General features: G+C 41.8%; 4 protein-coding genes across 6 annotated transcripts in view; all 4 read right to left on the bottom strand.

Moving 5' to 3' along the window:
• Positions 1 to 7124, bottom strand: part of LOC113427116 (uncharacterized) — a 76524-nt gene extending 69400 nt beyond the window's left edge. For both annotated transcript variants that reach the window (XM_087953023.1, XM_087953022.1), the window contains exon 1: positions 7062 to 7124. The gene's annotated coding sequence lies outside the window, so the exon portion shown is untranslated. The remainder of the gene's footprint in view (positions 1 to 7061) is intronic.
• The window catches only part of LOC113427119 (uncharacterized), a 45578-nt gene extending 23082 nt beyond the window's left edge, over positions 1 to 22496 (bottom strand). Inside the window, exon 1 of the mRNA XM_087953214.1 lies at positions 22475 to 22496. The gene's annotated coding sequence lies outside the window, so the exon portion shown is untranslated. The remainder of the gene's footprint in view (positions 1 to 22474) is intronic.
• On the bottom strand, positions 2459 to 22466 carry LOC113429379 (uncharacterized). 2 transcript variants are annotated; one of them, XM_087953154.1, is made up of 2 exons: positions 22374 to 22466; positions 2459 to 6260 (listed from the first exon to the last, which is right to left on the bottom strand). In XM_087953154.1, the coding sequence occupies exon 2, from the start codon at positions 5714 to 5716 to the stop codon at positions 4169 to 4171; it is 1548 nt and encodes a 515-aa protein (XP_087809280.1). In that variant the 5' UTR covers positions 5717 to 6260; positions 22374 to 22466; the 3' UTR covers positions 2459 to 4168. The 2 variants fall into 2 exon arrangements, with proteins under 2 accessions (XP_087809280.1, XP_026547677.2); XM_026691892.2 differs by lacking the exon at positions 22374 to 22466 and adding an exon at positions 7062 to 7195.
• Positions 11468 to 22550, bottom strand: LOC113429493 (uncharacterized). Its single transcript, XM_087953357.1, has 3 exons — positions 22475 to 22550; positions 19856 to 21712; positions 11468 to 14002 (listed from the first exon to the last, which is right to left on the bottom strand). The coding sequence occupies exons 2-3, from the start codon at positions 21436 to 21438 to the stop codon at positions 12637 to 12639; spliced, it is 2949 nt and encodes a 982-aa protein (XP_087809483.1). The 5' UTR covers positions 21439 to 21712; positions 22475 to 22550; the 3' UTR covers positions 11468 to 12636.
• Positions 22551 to 23695: the final 1145 nt, after the last annotated feature.

Genomic DNA, 23695 nt, shown 5'->3' with positions numbered 1-23695 from the left:
TGCTGATCTTGCTGGGACAGCAGACTGCAATTTAGCAGCTGTCGGCCGCCACTTTGGGTCCTCCAAGCCCCTTTGGGAAAGAGCCATAGCTGAGAGAAGCAGCAGTCGTGTTGAATGCTGTTTCTCTCGGCCGCGGCGGCTTTCCGGGTGGGATTTAGAGGACGCAAAGTGGCGGCTGACAGCTGCTGAATTGCAGTCTGCTCTCCCAGCAAGAGAAGCAGCTGCTGGCCCGGAGAACACATGGAGCACAGAGTGAAGCGGCAAGAGACAGAAGAAGCGGCTCCGGGTGGATCGTCTTAAAGGTAAGAAGAACCATCTAGTGACTCTGGTCTGTTTCCAAACCGCTTTGGCCCTTCTGCGCCCATGCCGCCCCGCCCCCAACGGCCTAGCATGGCAGGCTGCAGGCCAAATAAATTGCTTTGGCCCACAGGGTCATAGTTGGAGGCCAGAGGCAGGCATCGGCATGTAGGCGGAGGCTCCAGTCAGGTGCTTCCCCTGACCCAGCCTAGGTGAAGGGCTATCGGGCGGATGCTCCATGGGAAGGCCAGAGCCGGGGAATGGTACGTCCCCGGGCTCTGACCTGAGGCGCAGGGCAAGCAGGCGGCATGCTTACCTTTGGTGAGCAGAGTAGGCGAGGCGCGGAGATTCGCTGGTGGCGCAAAGGCAAGATATATAGGGTGGGGCAGAGAGGGTGGGGCCAGCACTCCCTTAGAACCTATCCCGGTGGTGTGATTGGTTAAGAGAATACACATCAAGCAGTGCAGCACTCAAAGCCTGCCCTGCACTGGTGAGGGGAGCGGGTTTTTTTTAGCTCAGCTGAGGCGCGGCAATCCGGTCTGCCTCGCAAATCACCTGAGCTAAGGAACAGCAGAAAAATGTGAGAGGTAAGAGTGGGGGCGGGTGTGCGGGGCCAGTCAAAATTTTCCCTACCAGTTCTCCGAACCAGTCAGGATTTTCCCTACCGGGATGCCAGAACCAGTCCAAAGCCGCTGATTACCATCCCTACCTGGAACTCCTACCTCTTCCCACATCCAAATCACATCAAGTTCTCACATAATGACCCACATGGTATTGGAGTTATAACAAGTGGAACTTCTGGAATTGCCCTTATTAAATGATGTGGTCATTGATGTCAATAAGGGTTATGGTGGGTCTTCTTCGACCTTTCTGGCTGGTTCCACTTGGCTGGGTAGAAGAGGAGTCAGTGAGTCCCAGGTCTCTGCAATATGGCCTGAGTTAAGCCTTTTGCTGCTCCTTTTTAACATCTACATGAAACCGCCCAAGGACTGCATCCAGGGGTGGGATTCTACCAGTTCTCACCTATTCGCTAGAACTGGTTGTTAACATTCTAAGCAGTTCGGAGAACCAGCTGTTAGAAGAAATCACTGGCCTAATCCTGTAAGGAAGGCAGGAAGGAAACATTCTGGTGTTGCTTACAGAAACTGCCTCTCCGTTAACCCTTATTACGTTCTTGGCAGGACTAGACTTCCTGTCTCAGAAACCTCTCTGGAGGTTATTTTCCCCTCCTTTGCTAGTATTTTGCTTGTGTGGAGTGACCATTCAGTTAGAATGGCACTGAAAGAAAAGTGACTTATGGCCATTTTTCACACTTACGACTGTTGCAGCATCCCCAGTCATGAGAGGCCAGGCGAGGAGATGCGTGCCTCAATGTGAGTGATATTGAGTTGGCCACGCCCAGCCAATAACATGACCAAGCCATGTTCACCGTCACATGACCACCAAGCCACGCCCACCAACCAAGCCACGCCCACAGAACCGGTTGTTTAAAAAATTTGAACCCCACCCGACTGCATCTATCTTATGTTACCTCATTAAATATCTCCATCCAGAGAGAAGTGATGCTTGGAGGCTACCAGCTTCAATTCAACCCTAGCAAGATAAAGTGTTTGTGTGTTTTTGCCTCTCCCCCATCCCAACTTCCTGTCCAGATGACATTTCATATCTGACTCTGGACAGACTCTTACTTCTGTGGACTGAACCGGGTGTACAATTTGGAGATATTCCTGGATTTACGGCTCCTGCTTGAGGCGGCCGTAGCTGAGGGAGAGGCTGTGCAGATTCATCTAGAATTTATTTATCTACTGTTTATCGACTCACATTTGCATACTTTCAAGGAGTGATGTGGGGGCCTAGAGCTCTCGCCTCATAATCAGGAGGCTGTGAGTTCGATGCTAGGTAGAGGCTGCTGTTTCTCTCTCTGGGCACACTGAGAATATATCCGCTGCAAAATTCTGCATTGGCGACAGGAAGGGCATCCGGCCAGTAAACACTCAGCTCCATTCAGTGGCCCAGACTTCACCCCGCAAAGGATTACAAGGTCATGAAATGACCAAAATAAAAATAAAAATAAAAACTGCATGCTTTCAAACTGCTAGGTCAGCAGGTGTTGCAGAAAGTAACAATAGCCCAACCTGCTTGTGTGACATTCGGATTTCTAACCCAGGCTGTCCATGTTCTTCCTCAGCATATTTAACTGCTGATCACCATGCCTCCTTTGATAGTGAGATAGGAAGCATGTAAATTTAATAAAACAAATATTTTTATTTCCTTTTTATTCAGAAACTCAGGATGGCATACAAAGTACTTATTGGGCCAAGAGGGTCTTTTCTCATTTTAAATACCCCAACCAACCCACCTACCTGCACATAAATACCGTTTCTCCAACAATACGGCCTCCCCCAATAGGAAGTCTCAGCATGTTTTATAGGCATGAAATGAAATTAAGCCCCTCCCCCCCAAATTAAGGCCTATATTAAAACATGCGAAATGGGGGGGAAATGGCGGGGGGGCTTGTCGTTAGGAAGTACTTTTGTTGCACACCCGGATATGGTGCTGCCTGCGTTGACCCCGATACGAAGTGCCTCACCAACGCCGAGGTCAACATCCAAGCCGTCGCCGCCCGCCTGCCTGAAGATGCAAGGGGGGGGAATTAAGTCACCCCCCCGAAAAGACGGCCTAGCCATTTTTTCGGGGCTCAAAAAAAAAAAAAAAAAAAGACCCGGCCTTATTATATGAGAAACACGGTACTTCCTGCCTCTCAGTTGGCATTTTAAATTAACATCCAGGAGCTTCTGCCAGCCACCCTCCTGCCTAACCTAACACAGAGCTGGAACTTGTGGCTTTTCATTCAGGGTCCTTGATTCAACAAACATGACCAAGCAAGTGTCTTCAGATAAATACTGGTGCTCTCAGGTAAGAAACAGAGATAAGCACCACTTCCTAGAGCTGGATACAACTGGCCAGAGGAAACATTTGCCTTAATTATTATTTTAAACAGAATATTAACAAGAACTAATAAGGTAAACCTATTTCCAATTTCCTTTACTACACTGAACATAATTAGAAATACAAAACTATATCTGACTCTATGGTTAAAAAATTACTTTTTTTTTTAACAATTACCTGCTTTTTAATAATCAAAACTGTAAGTCATAACTTTATTTTTTTCCACACCAAGCCTCTAAAGGGCTTTCCATTAGCAAGGAGTGTAGAAAATGTCTTTTCTCTGATTGAGGAAGTCAATGATTCATCTCAAACAAGTTCCATCCTCTTCAACCACCATTCCTCCATTACGGTTAAAGTTGAGACTTTCCACTTTAGTGCATAGAATACAGGTGATCGTCGACTTATGACAACAATGGGGGCAGAAATATTGGTCCTAAAACATGATACTCATATGATTGCCTCTCCCAGAAACGGAATCCTGCCCCCTCCCAAGTCACAATCACTAATAGACAATGTAGGTGATCAAGCAAACAGAGTGAAATAGCTGCCTGCCAAAAGACGGCAGGTGGTTCCCCTCTATGTGCAAAAGGGAATTTCGTTGCTGGGCAGATTTCTTTCGCCAGCCAACCATAGGATTTCACCTGTCTTCCCTGTGTGGAAGGGAACAACTGCACTGGGCCAGAGAAAGGAAGCTCAAAGGGCTTGGACTTCCCAACACAGATCTCCTCCTTCATGTTTAATAATAAAGACATTTGATAAAAAGAATCGCTGAGAAATTAAAGTAGCTAGTTTCTCAGCTGAGCTTGCAATGAGAGATTAGAAATGATATTCAAGATTCCACTAACGACACTGAATAACACTTCATGGAATATCTTCTGTACGATAAAAGAGGAATTTTGTGTGAAACACAGCAATCTAAGCGTTAAAATGGTTTCTCCCCTATGTGTAATCTTACATGATTTATAAGGCTAGACCTACTATTGAAATCTTTCCCACAATCTGGACATTCATACGGTCTCTCTCCTGTGTGAGTTCTCTCATGTATCACCAGTTTGGAATTCTGAACAAATTTTTTCCCACACTCCAGACACTCATATGGTTTTTCTCCTGTGTGAGTCCTCTGGTGTATCACCAGGGCAGAATTCCAATGGAAACTTTTACCACAATCCAGACACTGATATGGTTTGTTGCCTGTATGAGTTCTCTGGTGTACCACCAGGTGATAATTCCGACAGAAACCTTTCCCGCAATCAGGACAAATATATGGTTTCTCTCCGGTATGAATTCTCTGGTGGATCACCAGATTGAAATTCCTACTGAAACTTTTTCCACATTCAGGACATTCATATGGTTTCTCTCCCGTGTGAGTTTTCTGATGCATCAGAAGGTTGGCATTCTGCTTGAAACTCTTCCCACAATCTGGACACTCATAGGGTTTCTCTCCCGTGTGAGTTCTCTGGTGTATCACCAGGTTGGAATTCTGACTGAAACACTTCCCACACTCCGGACACTCATATGGTTTATCTCCTGTGTGAGTGCTCTGGTGTACCACCAGATTGAAATTTTTACTAAAACTCTTCCCACAATCTGGACACTCATATGGTTTCTCTCCCGAGTGAGTCATCTGGTGTATAACTAAATCGGAATTCCGAATGAAACTTTTCCCACACTCCAGACACTCATATGGTTTTTCTCCTGTGTGAGTCCTCTGGTGTATCACCAGGGCGGAATTCCAATTGAAACTTTTACCACAATCCAGACATTGATATGGTTTCTTACCTGTGTGAGTTCTCTGGTGTACCACCAGGTTAGAATTCCAAGAGAAACCTTTCCCACAGTCAGGACACTTATATGGTTTCTCGCCTGTGTGAATTCTCTGGTGTTCCACCAGGTGGGAATTTCTACTGAAACTTTTCCCACAATCCTGACACTCATATGGTTTTTCTCCTGTGTGAATCCTCTGATGTATCACCAGGTCGGAATTCCAACTGAAACCTTTTCCACAATCTGGACACTGATACGGTTTCTCTTCCATGTGAGTCCACTGATATATTAGCAGGTTGGCATTCTGCTTGAAACTCTTACTGTAATCTGGGCACTCATACTGTTTCTCTCTTGTGTGAGTTCTCTGATGTATCACCAGTTTGATATTCTGCTTGAAACATTTCTCACAATCCAGACATTTATATGGTTTCTCTCCTGTGTGAATCCTCTGATGTTTCATCAGATCAGACTTCCAAGTATAAGTTTTCCCACAATCAGGACACTCATATGGTTTCTCTCCAGTGTGAGTCTTCTGGTGTATCACCAGGTGGGAATTTCGAGTGAAACTTTTTCCACAATCGGGACATTCAAAGGGTTTCTCCCCAGTGTGAGTTCTCTTGTGTCTCACAAAAATGGGGTGGCATGCTAAAGCTTTTGCTACATTGGGAGGACTGGTAGATCTTCTCTCCGGTGTGAGTGTTTCCATGAGGGAGCTGTTCTCAGTAAAACTTTTGCCACACTATGAGCATTTGTGTGGATTTTCATTGGTGCGGACCCTCTGTTGCATAATTAGCTGTGATCTGCAATCTGTTGTTTTTTTCCACAATAGGCCCTCTGTGTTTTTCTAACACTGATATTCTTGGATACTTGAGGAGGCGAAAAATAGTTCTGATCTCTTATCTGCAGATATTCTGATATAAGCCATTCTTTCCTTCCTCAAATTATTTCATTAATGACTTCCCATTTTGGCTATCCAAGGGAACTTTCCCTTCCCACTGACTTCCAATTGTTTTCACTTTTTCCAAATTTGGAAATTATCCCCTTTGACTTTTTAATTAATCTTTCCTTGAGTTCCACATACTCTATTGTTTCCAGCTCAAAACTTTATTCTTTCCCTTGTTTCTCACCTTTTGAGGAAAGAGAAGCGTTCTAACACTTTCTGGAGGAAGTGGAAAAGATTTTGATTTTTTGTTTTAACACTGCTTCTCATTCTCTGTTATTCACAGTCCTCTTCTTAGCATCTTCTTTGTCTGTAAGATTCATATTAATGAGTTAGTTTCAATATTCTTTAAAAAATGGCTGCAGTACATGAGGAAACAGCAAAAAAAGCCCCACGTGTATTACCATGTACCATCAAAATGGTAGTTTAACCTGTAATAATTATGGTTCATTTGACACATAAAAACATCTAAGTTTGAATCTACGCTCAATCATTTTCTTCTTGCATTGTGTAAATTATGAATTATTAGCATTGAAAATTGTTATTATAAAATATTCTTGAAAATACTGAAGATTATACAGTTTACACATATATGAACACATAAATATACATCTATGAATTAGTGTATGTAAAAAATCTCTATGTTTGTTTCAGTCTGCAAAATGTCCCAGAAGTGCTCAAATTCTTTGATCTAATTTTAGAAAGGCGGGGCCACTAACAGATGAAACGATGCCCAAATCCAATGCAAGAGTTAAAGCATCTGTTTTGCCCATGAAACTCCTCATTTGACAGGTCAAGAAAACGGGTCAATAAAATCAGAAGGAATCAAGTGTTATGTGAAGACTGAGGGAGATGTCAGGTTAACGAATATGAAACAGAAATCAATATATATATATATTTTATAAATCTCCCAAATCTCCCATTGGTAAAATCACAGGCGGCAGTTTTAAATCCTGCAACCCCACAGAAATAAAATTCGGAGAGGGAAAGAATATGCAGCACCAGCCAACACGTTTCAGCCTCGCTGCTCCATCTCCCGCTTCCCCGCCGTGGAGGAACCCAAAGGGCCCGACTTGCTCCCGGCTTCTCCTCCGACCTGCCCTCCACTCACCTCCCAGGAGACGCTTCGGTCCTCCAAACAGCACAAGAAGCTCAGCCGACGCCATTATCAGCCGGAAGAGGAAGTTACTCTGTCCTTTTCCTCTTCTCCTCTATATCCTCTCTAGCAACCCTATCGTTCCAACCCGTTTCAATCTCAGCCTTCCTTCCCCTTCCCTAGAAGAGCTCGGCCGCCGCTGTACTGTATTCACGGCTTTCTACGCTCGAGTGTCGCTTATTGATACAGCGCCATCTAGTGACACAAGACCGAAAAATCACGCTCCTCCTTTCATTGAATCCTTGCTTCCTTCCTTCTGTGCCACCAAGTCCTATTCGACTTGCACCGAGCTCGTCCATAGCTTTTGTCCATGGCCGTCAATCCCACACTTTTTCTCTTTCACGTCCCCCCAAGAGGGCACTCATGGGCCCCTGGAGCTGAGCTGCAAGCGTCGTTTGGAAGAAGAGGGAACTAAACTTCGGAAAGCACCCTTGGGGGGAAATGATATGCAAATAGGAAAGGAGACACTGACCTAAACGATTGCCAACCTCATCCCATTAATTAAAAAAAAAACGAAATACAGGACAAAACCTTGAAGCGCCCACCCACATTACTTCCAAACACATTCCACACTCATTTTTCTAATTAGAAATTTAATCTAATATTCAAAACACACAAAAACAATAGAAAATAAGCAATAAAAATTGGGGGGGGAATACCTCATACAATACGCCTTCCCTCCTTCTTTCTATCAAGTAATTGTTATACGCATTCCTGTGTGAGAACTGTATCTCCTCAACTAACCAGAAGAAAACCCTTCTTAAAAATGGATCCTGAAGTCCATTCCTCAGAGAAATCCAGGCCAATGTTTCCCTTCCACATTGCTCAGATCTGTGCAGAGGAACAGGGAGATGTTCTCTTTGCTATTGATGTGGCAGATAGAGAGGAAAGATAAAATACTCACCTCTAATGATCTAAGTGCTAGAGCCCACTGCAACTACATAGCCAAAAAGGCATTAAGAGTTGTAAACCTAATCCTACGTAGCTTTTTCTCTGGTAATATCACACTACTAACCAGAGCATACAAAACATTTGCTAGACCAATACTCGAATACAGTTCATCAGTCTGGAACCCACATTACGTATCTGATATTAGCACAATTGAGAAAGTCCAGAAATATTTCACAAGAAGAGTTCTCCACTCCTCTACTCGTTGTAGAATACCTTATGCCACCAGACTTGAAATTCTAGAACTAGAAAACCTTGAATTACGCCGTCTTCGGTCTGACTTAAGCATGGTATATAAAATCATACATTGCAATGTCCTACCTGTCAGTGAATACTTCAGCTTCAACCATAACAACACAAGAGCACACAATAGATATAAACTCAAAGTAAACCGCACCAAACTTGATTGTAGGAAATACGACTTCAGCAATAGAGTGGTCAATGTCTGGAATACTCTACCTGACTGTAGTTTCTTCCCCAAACCCCAAAAACTTTAACCTTAGACTGTCTACTATTGACCTCACCCCTTTCCTAAGAGGTCTGTAGGGGGCGCACCAACGTGCCTACCGTCCCTGTCCTATTGTTTCTCTTATTCTTTTATTTTTCTTATATGTACCCATTTCATGTATTCACAACTATGTATACACTTATACTTATTATCTTGTAAACAATTGGCAAATCAAATAAATAAAAATAAAAAATAAAAAAAATAAAAGGCACACTGAACTTTATAGGAAATGGATGGAATGGAGATTAGATGGATGGATGGAATGGAATGGAATAGAATGGAATGGAGGGAGAGACCAACACTAGGACATATGGAAATTAGGATTAGAGAAATGCAGAAGTTAGGAATAGAAGGAGATATAGTGATACAAGCCTTTTGAAAGTATAGAATAAGGAAAGTATAGAATAGGGAATTGCAATAGATCTTATGCGAGAGCTATTTTGGTGTAGGGGTTAATGCTCCAGGCTGGGAACTCAGGAGACAGTGAGTGGGAATCCTGGGCAGAAAGTCCGCTGGGGGGATATTTCCTCTCCCAGCCCAGAAAGGAGGAAGCCTGGAGCCCACCCATCTGTAGCTCTCACCCACAGCTCTCGTCTGCTGGTCCGCTTGCCTGGGACGCCTATCTCTTCCCACATTACAGACAAATGAAGTCCTCACTTAATGACCCAAGTGATCCTGGAGTTGCGATGGCAACTGGAACTGACAGGAATGCCCTCGCTAAGCAACGTAGTCATTTAGTATCACTTTTTTATAACCCCAATCAAGGGTTATGGTGGATCTTCTACCTCCATGGCCGGTTCCCGGTTGGTATGGGTAGGAGAGGAGTGGCTGAGTCCTAGGTCCCTTCAATATGGGGTGCCCTCTGGCCCAAGCCTTTCGCTGCCCCCTTTTTAACATCTACATGAAACTCCCAGGGGAGCCCATGCATCCTGTGATGCCCCGTTATGCACCTTCACCCAGACAGAGCTGATGCTCTGGTAATGTTTCCCCAAGTGTCTGAGGGCTGCAGCTTCATTTCAACCCTGGCAAAATGTTCATGTGTTTTTGCCTTCCTTCCCCCTCCACCCCCAGAGTAGATGACATTTCATCTTTGGACAGAATGGTACTTCCCTGGCGCACAACCTGGGGACCCTCCTGGGCTCCTGACTCCTGTTTGGGAAAGGGGGGGGCTTTGCAAAGATTCATCTGGTGCACCATTTGTCCCCTTTCTTGGAGCGGGAGGCCTTGCACAGAGGGTCACTCATGCCTTGGTTGCTTCGCCTCCCAGTTTGGATCATTGCAATGGACTCTCCATGGGGCTGCCTAGACCACTCAGAAACTTCAGCTGGTCCAGAACACAGCAACACACACAGTAACGTGGGCCCCTAGGTTGCCCATGTAACATTTTTTGTTGTGCAAGCTGCACTGGATTTCAGTTTTTTCCCCAGGAACAATTCAAAGTGCTGCTCATCACATTTAAAACTCTCTTCCCCCCACCTCTATCTATCTATCTATCTATCTATCTATCTATCTATCTATCTATCTATCTATCCATCCATCCATATCTATATCTATCTAATCTATCCATATCTATATCTATCTATCCATATCTATATCTATCTAATCTATCCATATCTATATCTATCTAATCTATCCATCTATATCTAATCTATCCATATCTATATCTATCTAATCTATCCATATCTATATCTAATCTATCCACATCTATATCTATCTAATCTATCCATATCTATATTTAATCTATCCATCTATATCTATCTATCCATATCTATATCTAATCTATCCATATCTATATCTAATCTATCCATATCTATCTAATCTATCCATATCTATAGCTAATCTATCCATCTATATCTATCTAATCTATCCATATCTATATCTAATCTATCCATATCTATATCTAATCTATCCATATCTAATCTATCCATCTATATCTAATCTATCCATATCTATCTAATCTATCCATATCTATATCTATCTAATCTATCCATATCTATATCTATCTAATCTATCCATATCTATATCTATCTAATCTATCCATCTATATCTATCCAATCTATCCATATCTATCTAATCTATCCATCTATATCTATCTAATCTATCCATATCTATCTCTATCTGTCTGTCTACCTACCTACCTACCTTACTTTTCCATCTCAACGTCCTAACAGGTCAGATATGGTAGGTGTACTTCTAGTCCCTTCTCCTAAATATTGTCATCTGATGGGAGCTGAGAAGGCTGCCTTTTCCATTGCAGCCCCTCTCTACAAACCCTTTTCTCCCTGGTTGGACAGTCCTTTAGTGTTCTGTAAACCTCATCAAAAACCTAACTTTCCCCCCCAAGCACTGGGATAGGAAGTGGCAACTGCACATCAGAAGCTGGATTTGGCAACAGGATTTTTATATGTTTTGTTTTAATAGGATAGTTTTTGTTAATTTTTTTACAGGGAGCTAGCCGTAGTTTTTTTATAACATAGGTGGCTATGTAAATGATTTAAATAAATCAAAGGCAAAAGAGATGAATCAAAAGCTGCCCATCTGCAAGTTGCTTGAGGCAAATTGCATTTCTTTATCAAATTTATATGCTGCTCATCCCACAGTTAACTCCTCCAATTTAATGCCTTGGAAGGAGAAAAATTATTAATTTCAAGCAAGAATGGCACCGGGCGTCAACCTTGTCAGTATGGCCAGGAAGCCTAGTTAACTTCTAATTTGAACAAAAGCAAGAATCACCTTTCTGGAAATTCCCTGACCGTCAAAATGCCATCAACTGTGGCCTCTATTTCGAGGTTCTGCATTTTTGCAATATATTCTGTAGAAAGGTTTTATTGCTGTAAGCACCTAGAGTCACCGTGAGTTGAGCTGCCATGTACCTTTCCTAATTAAATAGATATAGATGCACGCATATTTTTTATTCTGCCTTTATTATATGTAGAAATAACTCAAAAGCAGCAAACATAACTCCTCTGTCCACCTCCTGTGTCCCAGGTATTTTCTGCTAGATTTATGGAGCTTGGGATTTTGTGGACATCCAGGTTTGAAGAAGGCTGAAACTTTGCAAGCTACAGTTCTATAAACCTTTCTGATCAAAGAGCAAAAATCACCCTTCAAGCCATTTTTGCAGCAATTGCCTAATTTCTGCTAAATATCTTGTTAAGATGATGTAACAGCTGGAACAGTGGGGCTGTACAGTGAGCCAGAACACACAGTTATAATTGATTGGTTAGAGTGCTGGCTCCTGTTTGAGGCAATCTGTGCTGTGATTGGTTGGTTGTGGGTGTAAAGGCGGAGTTTCCTCCCCTTTTCTTCTTCTGTGTGCTCTGTGATTTAACTCACGATGTTCCTGCTTGCCTGAGTATCTTGTTTGCTGTAAATATAGATGTAAAATATATTTATTTATATAAAACTACAAGTTTGTGTAAGCATCTATGTCTATGACTTCATTTGGGCACTGGCTGTGTCACTCCCTGACACACCTATAAATCCTCATACAGCCAGATACATGGATTAACTTTTATCAAACTAACATTTTCCCATTTTTTTCTCTCTTCCATCATGTCTGTAGGAAATTAGCACCACATCACATCAGAAGCAGAAACTCAGCCCCCACCCCACCTTTGCCAATGGGCTACTACTCTGGCCTAGGGCAGTCTATTTTACATAACAAAGATCTACTCCAAGTAGAGTTATAATAGGAATTGCCCAAAGCCCTTTCATTACATCATCATCCAGCAAGGCTCAACCAAGCCTGGGACTCAGGACAGCCTACAGAATTGCCCCTGCATGGCCCCATGGGAGTCTGACAATCAATCAGAATACAAGCACAAATTCAAATCTCAACAGAGGTTATAAAACCCTTTCCCTTCAGCATCTTAGCCCTTTTTTCCCTTCTTTCTTCACCCAAAGCATGTGATCCTGCCCACCATTAAACCATCTTTCAAAGCAGTCACCATGTTTCCAGTGTCTTTCTTCCCCACTTGGAAATGAACCTAGAAGGATATTTCTTTCAACAATCCTAATACAAGTTTAACTAATTTCTCAGATGCATTTCAAAATGGAGATTAGAAATGAAATTCAGCTTTTCTTCACACCCATCACCTTCTGCACCAAGTGGATTTTCTTATGTGCAGCAAGGGAAGAATTTTGCGTGAAGCATCGTCCACACTCTGGACATTTGAATGGTTTCTCTCCTGTATGTAAACCTACATGATTTATAAGGCTAGACCTAGTATTGAAACCTTTCCCACAATCCGGGCACTCATATGGTTTGTCCCCTGTGTGAATCCTCTGATGAATCAGCAAGTCAGATTTCCAACTAAATTTTTTTCTACAGTCTGGACACTCATAAGGTTTCTCTCCTGTGTGATACTTCATGTGGCTGGTGAGATTTGATCTAGTATTGAAGCTTTTCCCACACTCTGGACAATCATATGGTTTCTCTCCGGTGTGAGTTCTCCGATGTATCATCAGATTGGAATTCCGACTGAAACTTTTGTCACAATCTGGACATTCGTATGGTTTCTCTCCTGTGTGAATCCTCTGGTGTATTACCAGGTAAGAGTTCTGACTGAAACTTTTCTCACAATACACACACTCATATGGTTTCTCTCCTGTGTGAGTCCTCTGGTGAATCACCAAGTCAGAATTTCGAGTGAAATTTTTCCCACAATCCAGACACTCATACGGTTTCTCCCCAGTGTGAATCCTCTCGTGTATCGCCAGGTCAGAATTCCGTCTGAAAGTTTTTCCACAATCCAGACACTCATATGGTTTATGTCCTGTGTGAGTCCTCTGGTGTATCACTAGGTGAGAATGCTGACTGAAGCTTTTCCCACAATCTGGACACTTATATGGTTTCTCTCCAGTGTGAGTCTTCTGGTGTATTACTAGGTCAGAATTCCGAATGAATTTTTTCCCACAATGTGGGCACACATACAATTTCTCTCCTGTATGAATCTTCTGGTGTATCACCAGGTCAGAAGTTCGAATGAAACTTTTCTCACAATCCTGACACACATACGGTTTCTCTCCTGTGTGAGTCCTTTGGTGTATCACCAGGTTGGAATTCTGACGGAAATGTTTCCCACAATCCTGACACACATATGGTTTCTCTCCTGTGTGAGTCCTCTGATGTATCACCAGGTTGGAATTCTGACTGAAACTTTTCCCACACTCTGGACACTCAAATGGTTTTTCTCCGGTGTGTGTCCTCTTGTGTATCACCAGGGTGGCATGCTTACTAAACTTTTTGTCACACTCTGGGCATTGGTAGGGCTTTTCTCCAGTATGGGTTCTTTTATGCTCAAGAAGTTGGGATCTGTAGTGAAAGACTTTGCTACATTCAGAGCATTTGTATGGTTTTTCACCAGTGTGGGTCCTCTGATGCATAATCAGCTCTGATTTGCAAGCTACACTTTTCCCACAATAGGCACATCTGTGGAGGTTTTCCACCACTGATATGCCTGGGTTGTTGAGGAGGTGAAAAATATTCATGATCCCTTCTTGGATGGTGCTTTGATTCAAGCTGTTTCTTTCCTCACAGGTTGAGGCCTGCATTACTGCCTGGAATTGCTGATTCATCCCCACAGACTTCTAGATATTTTCCCTTTTTGTGTAGATTTGAAAATGTTTTCCCCTTTACCTTTTCATGTAAGGTTTCCTCGAGTTCCACATAGAATTTTTTTTTTCCAGCTCAACACTCTTTTCCTATTTTTTTCTCTCACTTGTTGCTCACTTGCTAGTGAAGTTGAAAAGCTTTGTGGTTTTCTGGAGGAAAGAGAAAAGATGTGGTTTACTGGCTGGAAAGGGGTTGCTTTTCCTTCTTAGTGCTGCTTCTGATTCTCTGCTGTCCAGAAGGTTCTTCTTGGCATCTGTAAAGGTCACATGAAAGGATTATTTTAATTACTATTTATAAAATGGTTGCACAAGATGTGGAAACAAGAAAAAAAATCATATATTACAATGAAAAAACAACTGTGCCAAAATTAGATTCGCACATTAACCGCTAACATTCATTATGATACATAGCAAGATCCAAGTTCAACTATCCCCACAGTCATGAAACACTCTTGCTGACTCAGGTGAATTTCAAAAGGTGAGCATTTCAAATTATTATTATCATATATACCAAGAAATACTGAGAATGGATTATACAGATACCCATATATGCCCAAAGAAATACAGAAAAACGCCCCCATGTATGTATTATGTACGTAGAAAATCAGTATTTTCTGTCTGCAAAAAGTTTCAGAAATAGGTACAAAGAATATGTGGCCATTAACAAAGGAAATGGTGCCCAAGGCCTCTGCAAGATTTAAAGCAAAGATCCCCAAACTTGGCAACTTTAAGACTTGTGAACTTCAACTCCCAGAATTGAAGTTCACAAGTCTTAAAGTTGCCAAGTTTGGAGACCTCTGATTTAAAGCAGGGGTGTCCAACCTTGGCAACTTTAAGACTTGTGGACTTCAACTCCCAGAATTCCTCAGCCAGCTGGCTGAGGAATTCTGGGAGTTGAAGTCCACAAGTCTTAAAGTTGCCAAGGTTGGACACCCCTGATTTAAAGCATTGGTTTTAGGACGTAGGGGGAGCAGTGGTTGGAACCAAGTATTGCAGGCTACTCCTGCTCAATGCCAGAAATTCTTTCTGACCAGCTCAGCCTTCCATTCATCCAAGGTCAGTAAAATGAGGACCCAGAAAATTGGGGTGCAAGATGCTGACTCTGTAAACTGCTCAGAAAGGGCTGTAAAAAAACTATGAAGTGGAATATCAGTCTAAGTGCTATTTTGCCCATGAAACTCCTCACTTGCCAAGAAAACAACACGCTGATAAAAAAATCAAACTCACAAGGAGCCAACGATAAAGCGAAGTACACTTTTTAAATCTCTCACTCCACAGAAAATTGCAGCAGCTTAAAGCATGCAGGACTACAGGTAGTAGAATAAAATTGGGGTGGGGTGGGGAGTGGGACGAATATATAGCAGACTGCATATTTCAGCATTCGTGGTGGCAAGTGGCTAGAATGCAGTATTGCAGGCTAACTCACTGCCCACTGCCAGGAGTTCGATTCTAATTTTAACTCGCTCAAGGTTGACTCAGCCTTCCATCCTTCTCAGGTCAGTAAAATGAGGACTTAGCAATAGGATGAGTCTGTAAATCACTAGAGAGGGATGTAAAGCATTATTAAGTGGTATATAAGTATGTACGTCCAATAAAAACGCAACCATCCAAGGAAAAGTATCTAAAAAAAGGTTACATCGTGGCCACTGGATCAAAGTTTGTTCATCTGAGATGCTTTCGCTTCCCATCCAGGAAGCTTCATCAGTCAAAATAAGAGTTTTGTATTGTATTTTGGGGAGGGGTGTTGCACTAAGGGAGGCTCAGTCAATCTCATTGTACACATGTTGTGCACTGACAATAAACGTTTGAATTGAATGGAACTGAATTTGGTTACGCAGAGAGTCGTTGGAATCTACCAACTCTTGCCACACCAACTGCAGGGGTTTCTCTCCAAAATGAATTGCAATAAGTTTACCTGCTGCTGGATAAAACGTAGAGCAAACAAAAAACTTGCTCCCGGCTTCTCCTCCGACCTCAAATTACCTTCCAACTGCAGCTTCGACCAGGGGAAAAACAGGACAACAGGACTCCCTCTCATTAGGAAGCCGGAAGACGACGTTTCTCCGGGCTTCTCCTCTCCATGTTCTCTCTAGCAAAACACGACTCTGTGGTCTCAGTTCCCTTTCAGTTCGGCTACAGGCGCTGGCTACTGTATTGGCGATTCTCCAGGCGTGCTTGTTGCCTAACCATAGAGCGCCATCTAGCCAGCAATGGCTAGATCGTCCGACCTCTAGCTTCATAAGGTTAGCTGGGAGCTTGGTGGCTCGTAAAAGTTGATGAAGTTGAGCCCCTAAATGATTAACGGCCTGCCATCTTCATCTTATTAATAGAATAATACGGGACAAAACTTGGAAGTGTCTCCCACGTGGTTTCCAATGACATTTAAATAAGGAGATACTATCGTCCTCTCTGTATTACTATAATGTTCTCTGCTTACTAGAGCAGCCTTCCCAATTCCCAGAGTACTAAGATTTCAGCCTTGAGAATTCCCAGGCTATTTGGGCAAAACACTTGGAGGTCACTAGTTTGCAGGCTGGAAGCTGATCTAAAGATTCCTGCATTTTAGCAGGGTTTGGCTGTCACTGGAGATAAAAAAAACTCTCTACATCCTAAAATTTTCATTACTGATTCACTTGAGAGACAGTTGTGGCTGTTGCTGGATCTGCAGACTGATAGGATCAATCATGCCCTAGTTACCTGCATATTGCATGACTTCAATAAGCTCTGCATGAGCTGCCATTGAAGGGTATCCAAAAGTATTAGATGGTAGAGAATGCAATGGCTAGATTGCTTATGTGTGTTTCTGAAGCAGCACATGGCACACCTCTGTTCCGTGAGCTGCCTTGGTTGCCAATTTGCTTGCGGGTCCAATTCAAGGTTTTGCTGGTTTTGCCTTTGAAAGCCCTTCCTGGCATGGAACTGAGCCTTTCCCTGCTTATTTCAACCTATTTGATGAGACCTGGCAAAGAAGACATGCGGCAAGCACCATCAGCTGGGGATCTGCCTTTGGGTCTGAGGAGCCATGCCTTCTCTGTTGTGGCTCCCACATTATGGAATATCCTTTCCCCTAAAACGAGATTAATTCCACCCCTTTTGATCTTTTGGGAGGCTCTCAAGGCCTGGCTACGTCCTCAGGCCTGGGGCTCTGAGGCAATCTGATATGCTCAAATGATTCAATTGCTGAGGTGGCCATTTGCATGCATTTTATTGCCTGGGGGGTTGTTTTATTTATAATTGTTTTTATATTACTTATTGCCTAGTATAGATTTTTAGATTTTTACATATATCGTTTATATGGTTATGGTTTTTAATCTGATTGTTGTACATCACCCACCATTGCTTTTTTTGGGGGGGCGGGATATGGAAATTTCATTTATAAATAATTTTAAAACGTAAGTTTTTGAGGTTGACTGTAGAGGGGCTAAACTAAAGGAGAAATAATAAAGGAAAGATACACAGAAATAAAAATAAAGTAGGCTTTACACTGGGGGTGGGAATGGAAGGGGGCGTCAAGGTCAGATAACAAAGTACCTTATCAGTTAACAATAATAATTTGTTAAATCCCTATTGTGCCTCTTTACCCATACTTGTATCAGCAGATTTTACTTTCCCCAATTGTAATTTTACTCTTTCCTCTTGACTTACAGGGAAAAAAGCTTTTCTTTTAATCACAAAGGGGAACAGATAGAATGCAGAGTCTGTAGAGATTCTCAGTCATCCAGGTCATGGTTGTCCCAAAGGTGCTTTTTTCAGGAGGAAACTGGACTTTCTTGTTTCACTTCTCATCCAAGAAACTTCTTCAGCTCTGACAGGATAGTGTGGAATGGAAGGAATTTTATTTATACTATATATAAAAAAAGGATGCAAGTGACCAGCTGCCTGCAAGGAATATAAATCCTTCCATTCCCCTCTATCCTGTCAGAACTGAAGAAGCTTCTTGGATGAGAAGCGAAACGTCTTCAAAAAACAAACAAGAAAGTCTAGTTGCGTCCTGAAAAAGCACCTTTGGGAAATAGAATGCAAAGTATATTCTGAATTGATGTGTTTTAACCATACAAATATGGGGAGATGTTCAACAACAGGATGAGATCAAGAGACTCGTGGTGCCGAGTAGGGCTTATGTATCTCTATCGTCTAACAGAAAATTCATGACTGCAGTCTTGATGTTTAACTTAATGAAATGACACCATCCATATTGAAAAGAATGAGACAAGAGAGCAAGCAATATGCAGAAATAGGACACTGACACATATTGAGGGAGGGAGGAATGACTCTGCATGGCAACTTAGTATGTCCTGGAAGGAATATCGGGTGGAAATGTACATCAAGTGAAATCAAAAGGCAAAAATAGAATATCCCACCAAAGCACATGGACCGCTAATCACCAGGCTGACCTTTATAGAGGGACACCCTAAACTGCTTTTTTCAATGCAGATCTAATAATGTATGGATGGTGATAGTGTCCATTTCAACTACTGGCTCTGAGCTCTGCTGCATGGAGGAATCTGGAATAAAATAACCCCAATATATGTGCTCAGTGTTTTGATATTTTTAACCTTATAATTTTATACTACTATTTATGACATTGTAATAATCAGATAGGAGGCATATACATGTAATAAATTAAAATGAATAAATTTGATTTTCTTTTTATTCAGAACTGAAGACGGCATATAAAGCAGTTCCTGGTTGGCATCCTGAGCCAAGAAAGAGGCTCTTTCCTCATTTTAAACCCCCCCTGCCAGCCAACCAATCTGTATAGGCATATTTTCGGCTTCTCCAATTGACATCTTCAATTGGGATTTCATAGCACCTGGCAATCCACCTTCCTGTTTAACCTAAGACTGGAACTTGTGGTTTCCATCCAGTCCTTGACTCTTATACCGGATTTTTCAATATAATTTATATTCATAATTTTAAACAGATTAAAAACAAACGTGAATGAAAACACCACATACAAGAAAAAAGAAATTAAAAGTGTAAAAAAAAAGATAGAAATAGAGAGAAGTTACTTCCAATCTCCTTTACAATAATTATAATTAGAAATACAAAACTACTTGTTACTCTGTGGTTACAAAAACTCTCTTTTCTATTACCTGCTTTTTTTTATAATCACAACTGTAAATGATAACTTCATTTTTTGTTGTGTTTCACACAAATCTCTAATCTCTAACTTCCAATCAGTAATTAATGTAGAGAATGTCTTCTCTCCAATTGAGGAAATCAATATAGTTGTCTCTGATAATTCCATCATTTTCACCAACCATTCCTCTATTGTGGTTAAACTTGAATCTTTGGTGTACATAATAGAGTTAATCTTTGACAATAGGAGTTGAAATTTTGATCCCAGGACAAGGGTCCCCGACCACCGGGCTGCAGAAGTGGGAGGCAAGCATGGACTCCACTTGCACAAGAGGTAAGGAACTTCAGAAAGAGCTTGGAGCTCCGAACTCAGATCCCCTCCCTCATGTTCAATATTAAGTAAGACATGTTTGATTAAAAAGAATGTGGCAAGACATTAAAACAGTTAATTCCTCAGCTGAGCTTGCAATGAGAGATGAGAAATGAAATTTAAGAATCCTCTACATACGTCAAATTTTGTCTCATGTGGAATTTCTTATGTGTGATAAAGGAGGAATTTTGTGAGAAACACTGTCCACAATCTGGGCATTTAAATGGTTTCTCCCCTGTGTGTATCCTTACATGGTTTATGAGGCTAGACTGAGCACTAAAATCTTTCCCACAATCTGGACACTCATACGGTTTCTCTCCAGTGTGAGTCCTCCAGTGCATCACCAAATCGGAATTCCGAATGAAACTTTTCCCACACTCCAGACACTCATACGGTTTTTCTCCTGTGTGAGTTCTCTGGTGTATCACTAGAGCGGAATTCCAGTGGAAAGTCTTACCACAATCCAGACACTGATATGGTTTGTTCCCAGTGTGAGTTCTCTGGTGTACCACAAGGTTAGAATTACGATAGAAACTTTTCCCACAATCAGGACATTCATATGGTTTTTCGCCTGTGTGAGTTCTCTGGTGTTCCACCAGGTGGGAATTCCGACTGAAACTTTTCCCACAATCCAGGCACTCATACGGTTTTTCTCCTGTGTGAATCCTCTGGTGTATCACGAGATCTGAATTCCAATTGAAACCTTTCCCACAATCTGGACACCCATATGGTTTATCTCCTGTATGAGCCTTTTGATGTAAGAGCAGGTTGGAATTTCTACTAAAAGCTTTTCCACAATCTGGACACTCATATGGTTTTTCTCTCGAGTGAGTTCTCTGGTGTAAAAGTAGGGTGGAATTTTCCTTGAAACTTTTCCCACAATCCAGACATTCATATGGTTTCTCACCAGTATGTGTCCTTTGGTGTATCACCAGCTTGGAATTCTGCTGGAAACTTTTCCCACAATCTGGACACTCAAATGGTTTCTCTCCTGTGTGAGTCCTTTGGTGCATCATAAGATTGGCATTCTGACTGAAACTTTTCCCACAATACAGACACTCATATGGTTTCTCTCCTGTATGAATCCTCTGGTGTATTACCAGGTTGGCATTCTGACTGAACTTTTTCCCACAAAACAGACACTCATATGGTTTATCTCCTGTATGAATCCTCTGGTGTATCATCAGATTGGAATTCTTACTGAAACATTTCCCACAATCCGGACACTCATATGGTTTCTCTCCTGTGTGAGTCCTCTGGTGTTGCACAAGGCTGGAATTATTAATAAAACTTTTCCCACAATCTGGACACTCATATGGTTTCCCTCTTGTGTGACTCCTCTGGTGTTTCACAAGGTTAGAATTATTATTGAAACTTTTCTCACAATCCGAACAGTCATACGGTTTCTCACCAGTGTGAGTCCTCTGGTGTATCACCAGGTAAGAATTCCGACTGAAACTTTTTCCACAGTATAGACACTCATATGGTTTCTCTCCTGTGTGAGTCCTCTGGTGTTTCGCAAGGTTAGAATTATTATTGAAACTTTTCCCACACTCTGGACACACATATGGTTTCTCTCCTGTGTGTGTCCTCTGGTGTATCACCAGGTCAGAATTCTGAGTGAAACTTTTCCCACAATCAGGACAATCAAAAGGTTTCTCCCCAGTGTGAGTTTTCTTATGTCTGACCAGGTTTGTGCGTGTGCGAAACCTTTTGTCACAGTGGGAGCACTGGTAGAATTTGTCTCCAGTGTGGGTGCTGCCATGAGGAAGTTGTTCTGAGTAAAGCGTTTGCCACATTCTAAGCATTTTTGCGTATTTTTTGCGGTGTGGATCCCCTCATGCATAATGAGCTGTGATCGGCAATCTGTTTTTCCCCACAATAGACAGACTGGGTTTTTTTTTCCCAACACTGATGATCTTGGATTCTTCAGGAGGTTAAAAAAATATTTCTAATTTCTAACTAGTGGGGCTTTGATTCAAGCCCCTCTGGAATCCAGGGTGCTCTTCTTGGCATCTTTTGTCTACAAGATTCATATTAATGAATTAGTTTCATTATGGGTTTAAAAAATGGGTGCACAACCTGTGAAAACAGAAAAAAAAAACATGAAAAAGCAAAACATATAAAAATGCTGGTTTAACCTCTAACATTAATTACCATTCATTTGGCATATATAGAGAACTAGCAAGATCCAAGTACAAATATCCATTCATCTATCCAATCATGAAATTCTCTTTTTGGTTTAGGTAAATCATAACATTATTAGCATTGCAAATTGATATTATAAAATTTACCTGAAAACACGGAAGATTGTACCATACACATATATGCACAAAGAAATACACATCTATGAATTTATGGATAAAGAAAATCTATGTGTATTTCCCTGTGCAGTAGTAGATTTGCTCAGACTTTTTGATCTCATTTTGAAAAGGTGGGTTCCTTAACAGGTGAAATGGTGCCCAAAGCCTCTGCAGATTTAAACCATCCGTTTTTGCTCATGAAACTCCTCACTTGCCAGGAAAACTTGTCAATAAAATGAATCAACGTGTCATAAAAGGAATCGAGGGTTACGTGAAGGTGAGGGAGATGGGTGGTTAAGAAACATGAAAGATATATAAAGATTTCTTCAATGAAATTCCCCAAATCTCCCATTGGTAAAATCACAGGAGGCAGTTTTAAGTCGTACAGACCCAGAGGAATAAAATTCGGGGAGGGGAAGAATATACAGCACCAGCCCCACATGTTTCACCCTCGTTGCTTCCTTTCCTGCTTCCCCGCTGTGGAGGAACCCAAAGGGCCGGACTTGCTCCCGGCTTCTCCTCCGACCTGCCCTCCACTCACCTCCCAGGAGCCGCTTCGAGCCCTTCAAGCAGCACAAGAGGCTCCGCCGACGCCACTATCCTCCCGTGGCTGAGCCGGAAGAGGAAGTTCCTCTGTTCTTCTCCTCTACATCCCCTCTAGCAGCCCGCTACTTTATCGTTTCAACTCCTTCCAGCTCAAGCCCCCACCCGCCCCCCATAGATAAGCAAAGCGCACCAAAGTACCTACCTTCCCTGTCCTATTGTTTCTTTTATTTTTCTTATATGTATCCATGTATTTATAACTGTTTTTACTTATACCTATTATCTTGTAAGCAATTGACAAACTAAATAAAATAAAATAAAATAAATAAATAAATAAAGCAACAGAGTGATCAATGTCTCAAATACTCTACCCGACTCTGTGGTTTCTTCCCCAAACCCCAAAAACGTTAACCTTACACTGTCTACTATTGACCTCACCCCTTTCCTAAGAAGTCTGTAGGGAGCGTGCAGAAGTGCACCGACGTGCCTACCGTCCCTGTCCTATTGTTTCTTTTATTTTTTTATTTTTCTTATATGTATCCATGTATTCATAACTATGCTTTTACTTATACCTATTATCTTGTAAGCAATTGACAATAAATAAATAAAATAAATAAAGGGCACCTCCTTTGGGGCCAGTGAAGATTGTTCCAGCCAGTTTGTTTGTGTGTAAATGCAGGCTAACTCCTGAAAGCCTGCCTCTGCAAATGGGTGAAGCTGAAAGAATGAAGTTTGAGTCTACTTAAGATTCTTCAGAAGTTTAGCAGGTGCTGCACCTTAAAAGTTCATGAAGTTCTTGTTTGTGTTTGCAGCCCTAAACCATTGCCAGCTTCATCCTATTAATGGAATGAAATATGAGACAAACTTTTGGCGCCGGGGCCTCATTGACTTTTAAAATTTGACAGATCTGGGCACAAGAAGATACATATAAAAAACTGCAAAATCTCCCAAAATCAATTGTATTGTATTGTATTACAAGTCAAAATCAAATGAATGCAATCATTCAATCATTCACATCAAACCTTAATTGTATCTTGTATTGACAACGGGCGGATGTGGCCACGCGTAGTTGCCCACCCTGTATTAATGGAATGCATTGCAAATTGCATTGCATTGCAGATCAGATCTGGGAAGAAGATACCAGCTCCGTATTGTATTGTATTGTATTGTATTGTATTGTAATTGTATTGTATAATTGTTTGTAATCTTTGATGCATTC

Source organism: Notechis scutatus, chromosome 2, assembly GCF_049901735.1.
Source record: "Notechis scutatus isolate UNSWTSFEM ecotype Mainland chromosome 2, rNotScu1.2, whole genome shotgun sequence".
Classification (NCBI taxonomy): Eukaryota; Metazoa; Chordata; class Lepidosauria; order Squamata; family Elapidae; genus Notechis; species Notechis scutatus.
Note: the sequence above shows the minus strand (reverse complement) of the source record. Positions and strands in the feature narration are given on the sequence as shown.